The sequence below is a fragment of the Helicoverpa zea genome, chromosome 2 (genome assembly GCF_022581195.2).
Source record: "Helicoverpa zea isolate HzStark_Cry1AcR chromosome 2, ilHelZeax1.1, whole genome shotgun sequence".
NCBI lineage: Eukaryota > Metazoa > Arthropoda > Insecta > Lepidoptera > Noctuidae > Helicoverpa > Helicoverpa zea.
The window spans coordinates 15,013,901-15,019,900 of record NC_061453.1 but is presented as its reverse complement, the minus strand read 5'-3'; the positions used below and the strand labels follow the sequence as shown (position 1 = coordinate 15,019,900).

At 42.8% G+C, this 6,000-nt stretch overlaps 1 protein-coding gene across 1 annotated transcript in view; it reads right to left on the bottom strand.

Annotated features, from left to right (window-relative positions):
- Positions 1-1,928: 1,928 nt before the first annotated feature.
- LOC124643178 overlaps positions 1,929-6,000 on the bottom strand; it is a 28,433-nt gene continuing 24,361 nt past the window's right edge. The window contains 4 exon segments of the mRNA XM_047182057.1: positions 1,929-2,351; positions 2,422-2,551; positions 3,698-3,867; positions 3,942-4,119. Coding sequence (XP_047038013.1) covers positions 2,156-2,351; positions 2,422-2,551; positions 3,698-3,867; positions 3,942-4,119 — 674 coding nt within the window. The 3' untranslated portion in view covers positions 1,929-2,155.

The following is a 6,000-nucleotide window of genomic DNA, read 5'->3' as shown; positions in this document are numbered from 1 at the left end:
TCTTCACAGTTGAATAGTGCTTTTAGGCGTACACCTGAGTGTCAAGTTTTTACCCTATGTATGCCTACAACTTTCGAAGGTTGCCCTCGATTTCTCAGGGTTTTCATCATCAGATCCTGACCTGATGACTATGGGACCAACTGGCAGCTATTCCGAGTCGAACAAAAAAAGAATCACGTAAATCGGTCTATAAACCTCGGAGTAATCGATGTACATACATAGAAAAAAAAAAAAAAAAAACATACCGGCCGAATTGATAACCTCCTCCTTTTTGGGAAGTCGGTTAAAAAAGATTGGAAACAGCTAGTAATTATAGTTCGGCCATTCAGAGAATGCGTTCCTGACACGTCGCGATTGAACTGACGACGTAACTACATTCATTGATTATTGATATAATAATGTTGTTTTAATGCTCCTCAATTGTTAAAACGGTAAACAACCAGCAAAAATATTTTTATCGTAACTGCAACGCCATTGCAAAGTTACGTCGTCAGTTCAATCGCGACGTGTCAGGAACGCATTCTCTGAATGGCCGAACTATAATATCGAAAATATTTAAATAGATCCCTCTTATCATTTTACCTGTAAATTAGGGCTAAAATGCCGTTCATATGTTACAGCCTATACATTATATCTATGCAACCATTGATTATAGACGCGGCCTCTGTCACTCGACGTACTTGCGAGCGATAAATGCCTACCGCTCGCTGGGTTACCGGTAGCCCCACGCGGCTCAGGGCTTTCAATAGTCACACGCGCCGCGCGCGTTCCAATATTATTATTTTTATTTCGTGGCATGTTATGCTGTTGGTTTTTATTAGGTTTTTTAAGCTAACTAACAAACTGATGGATTATTTTGAGTTGTGTTGGTTTATATGCGACTATTGTAAGATTTAGAAACATTTTCTATTTATGAACTTATCTAGTAATTCCATTTTTTTTAAATAAATTAATACTTATCTACTTTATGATTTTAACAACAGAGATCATTAGGTACTTATTTTACTTTAGATACCTACTTAGTTATATGAACTGTATTGTGAGTTTTGTAGCTCAAAACACATCTCGAGTGTAAGTAGGTATAGTTCTGGTCCAACTTAATGACGACTCGGAACATTACGCGTGTCGCTACGCAGAAACCAATTTTAGGTATGTATCAACACTCGACGGAATTGTACCATATGGGGTATGGCACTTGTGCTCAAAAAATAGTTGGAAACTGCCTTTGATTTTGACGAAAGCTTTACTTAAGTATTTACCTATGCTTACGTATTAGTTAATATTTAGTAATATGTACCTACACTCCATTTTAGTTGGCAATACAATAGTTAACTAAAGAAAAATATTATTGATATTACTTTTTATTTAAAAACTCAGTTTTAAAAAAGGCTATCTTAAAATAAGCGTAACTTTGTTTTCCTACTTAAATATTAATTAATTGTAAGAAGCAACCCTAAGCACGGCCACGGCACGGTTGCGGTCACTGAACTGTGCGCTATCGCATTTGAATAACAATCAAGCGCTCGAGCTTTTAAGGTTCATTTTATAACGCAGCTAGGAATTTGTAGGTAGTTGGGGAACTTGTAGGTGCTTATAACAGTAGGTATGGACCTTTTTGTATGGAGTGATTTATCTGTGGCATTACGCCGCGTTGTCTGCGGTTAACGTAAATGTGGCTATATTGCTGTTTGTCGATGGATTTAGTACAATATTGCCTAGAATAGACTAAAACATGACTGTCAGCCCACATTACAAACTAGATCTACGAAGATGACTGTCAGCCCACATTACAAACTAGATCTACGAAGTAAACATCAGTGATGCAACATGCATAATATTTTTAAATGCATGTCCAATTTGCATTGTATTTACCTGGTTGAAATAAACGGTAAACAAAGACAGAGTGAAATAGTAATAAAAGTCATAAATATTAGAGATAAATTTATTTATTTAGGTATCCGAAAAATTTCAAAAATACACCTACTATCTGCAATAAATCACAATTGAAATCCTAATCGCTATTGTAAAAATGTATATTGACAGAAACCAGTCCGGCCGCATCAGCGCGCCAACCGACGCTCATCACAGAAGAGCGCGAGCGGCGGCCTGCGACACCACACTACGAAAATTATTGTCTCGCAGTGACGCGCTCGCGCTACAGCGGGCCCGCCGGCTCCGGGCGCGTGCGGTACCGAGCGGCGCGCGGCGGCGCCCAGCCCGCCAGCGCCAGCGGCTCGGGCGGCGACGGCGGCGCCGACTGCGCGCCCGGCGCTGCCGCCGCCGCCGCCAGCGTGTCGCCGCGCTCCAGCGACCACTGCCGCCGCAGCGGCCGCCGCCCGGCGCCCAGGCACCTGCAGCACACAGCACTTCAGCAAGCGCCCGCCAGACGCTACTAAACACTCAGACATATGAAGGAAGCACCTGTATCGCGAGTACTGCGCGCTGTGGTCGCCGGTCGGTAGAGCGGTGCGCGAGTCGCCCGAGTCAGTGGAGCGTCGGCCCGGCCGCGGAGGGCTGCTGTCTGCTGACACGGCGCCGGACCGTTGCCATGCTGACGACGAGATCATGTATGTAATACTGGATCGCGCTAGTTTATATATGTCACCGTAAGATTACAAACATCGTTAGATTACAATCTATCTCGAGAGATTGTAAACTGTCGAATTATTGTAAACCGTAACACCTGATACAAAAAGACTGACCAATCAGAGAGAGCTTTCGGACAGTTGACAATTTCTCATCGATAGATTATAATATAGCGAAAAATAATGCGTTAAATTGCAATCAGATGTTACGGTTCACAATAATTCGACAGTTTACAATCTCTCGAGATAGATTGTAATCTAACGATGTTTGTAATCTTACGGTAACATATATATAGCTGCAAACGGTTTCAATCATATCTTACGCTTAGATTCCAACAAGTAGTAATAGATGATAATAGGGGAATTGCAATAAAATCAAGCCTGCTGCCTGTCCATAGAGGTGTTCCACAGGGGTCTATTTTGAGTCCGTCTCTTCGTTATTTTAACAGCCGACTTACCAAAGACCCTGCAATACTGTAAAGTCCACCTATATGCAGACGATACTCAGATATATGTAAGTTATTTAAGCCTTCAGAAATAAATTATGAAGAAAGAAATATATTATATAAAAATATCGTGAAAGATTTAGATCGAATTGTCGACTAGTCTTAAAATAACACTGGTACTCAACGCATCGATAGCCAAATGCATGATAATCGGTACGAAACACCAAATAAATACTGCTGAAAATCTATACGAACCAATTGTTGTGAACGGATTGGAGCTCGAAAGGGTAAGAACTACTAAACTCTTAGGTCCGCTTATGGACAATGAACTCCGCTTTTGACACCATAATTATTAATAGCTTAGTGCGGAATGCATTTTACAGGCTAAAAGTATTCGGGAATTCCTCTCTGAAGACGTAAGGAAACTTCTGATTCATTGGTGCTCTCGTCATTCATTTACTGTGATGTTGTTTATGGGCCTAGGATAGTTCAAAAGACAAACAAATGTATTCAGAAGGTCCAAAATGCTTGCATTCGGTTTTGCTACAGAGTACCAAGAAGGTCTGTCATATCTGCTATCATAAATGCAAAGAGATTGCTTAATATGGAATCAAGACGTCATGTGCATTTATTAGGTTATTGTATATTAATCGACATGCTGCTCACCCTGCTTGTCGGCGGCGCTGGTGGGATCGGAGCGCTGGCGCTCCACGGTGGGCGCGGCGGGCGCGGTGCTCGCGGAGGGCTCGGCTGGCATCGGCGGCGGCGAGCAGCTGGGCGCCGGGGAGGACTCACAATCGCTCTCACCATCTACCTCGAACAGGACTTCCTCAGACCTGAAGACGAGCGCTTCTGGTTGATAAATCGAATTTGATTAAACTGACATTCAAAAAGTAGAGACAAAACTGACTGCAGCGGCGGTGGGGTGGGTAGCGGCTTGTCGAAGCCCTCCTTGCCGAGCAGCCAGTACGTGTGCATGGCGCCCTTGCCCTTGATCATGGTGAGGCCGCGCGAGCGCAGCCGGTAGCCGCCCGCCGCCATCAGCCGCTCCGCCGTGGCTGCTGATACTTGGATGCGCCACGCTGCACCTGCAGACACCACGCCCGCCATGTCACTGTCCCCCTGATCCAATAATCGATACTGAACCTCTACCTATTTTCCCAAACCGTATCGGGTTCATTTAGCGAATTATATGTATTTTTTTTTCGAATTCCTTAGCAGCAAAAGATTTCCCGCAGCATCCACCACCTCCGCCAGTTCACGGCGCTGTGGTGCACATGCTGGGCACTCCACCAGCGTGTGCAGCGCCGAGTCTACGCTGCAGATGCCTCAGTGGTGGCATTCGGCGAGAGCTCCCGGCATATTACCCCAAAGACCCACTGAGCCTGCAACCACTAATGACGATGTCGCCCAGAACAATGTTTCTCCGACATATTTATTTATTTAGTTTGGCTCTTCAACAATGAGTACACGGTTACATCTATAACTATACATTTAAACTTATATCTAGGTGCCTCATCACTTAAAGAAGAGCACTGCATGCACTATAATTTGCACATAAACCCACTTAACTAAGCCAAAAAAAAAGAAAAGAAAATGAAACAATGAAAAAAAAACAAAACATTTTTTTACAAACTTAATACATAACATGCTGTCAGACAAATATTTGTGACTAAATTAATTATCACGATTTAGAATCCTCTTAAGCGAGGTTAGAGGGGTGTGAAACAAATCAATGTCCCCACTGTATTGCTCGTGGCTCGTACACAGCATACATTCTGGATAATGAGGAGTTAAATTTGTGTTACTTTTTGGACGGCTGAACAGTTTTCTGTTGGACTTTCTAGGTAGTCTTCGTGGCACATGATAGGTCACCTTACTAAGCAAGTTCAAAGATCCGGTTACAAGTTTTTTAAGGGAAACTAAAGCTTTGGTTTCCTAGGAAAGCGGTGCCGTCATATAGCGGCCGTAATACAGCGGTGAATGACGTCACCAGAACGTTGTCTATGTAAACAAAATGGGGCGGTTTCCTAGAGAGCGGTAACTGACGCCGTAACTTCAAAAAACGGTGCCGCCATTTGCATGACGGCCGTCTTGACGGTGTCAGATAGTTTGGTGAACGTTTTATTGAAAGCGGTGAAGCTTTTTTAATACGTATTTATGTTTTTTTTTCGGAACAACGTCAAAAATTTGTTACAACTCTTGGAGCAGCGAGGACGACGAAATTTTAATAGATTTCGTTCGTAACCACGAAGCAATATATAATGCAAGAAGTAAAGATTATAGAAAAAGTCAACTAAAACAGAATTGGTGTCGTGAAATTTGAGAAATATTAAATAAAACACGTTAGTAAGTATGATACAACTAACAAAAAGTTTACGACGGTGTGTTAGAACGGCCGTGGAACTTTCCACATGCCATCACCGTAAAGACGACCGTCTATTTGCGTCCGTAATATGACGGCCGCTATATGACGGCACCGCTTTCCTAGGAAACCCAAGCTTAAGTCAAACATTTCTCTACGCTTCTCCAGTGAGACCATTCTGAAGTATTTTAATCTTTCTTGGTACGATTTGAGTTTGTTCCCCATGTGGCAGTAACAAGAAAGATGACGTAGGAATCTTTTCTGTAGTCGTTCAATACATAATTATTTTATACTAATATAATAAAGAGGGTTTTTTATATATTTTTTTATCCGAAAGATTAGAATATATAGAATATTAATATTGATATCTGATGATGATGATGTCCTCCTAGCCGATTATCGGCTGCGGCGGCTGTTCTCATGTAAGGAGATTAGCCAACTACGCAGGACATATTATAGTGCACGAGCATTTGCGCAGACACAGGTGCACTCACTATTCCTTAACTCTCATAGCCCGATGGGACGGTAATCCGACACGACCGAAGACCGAGCAAGGGCGGATCCACCGTTGTGGGCACGATGGGCATGCCCACAACCTTATTAC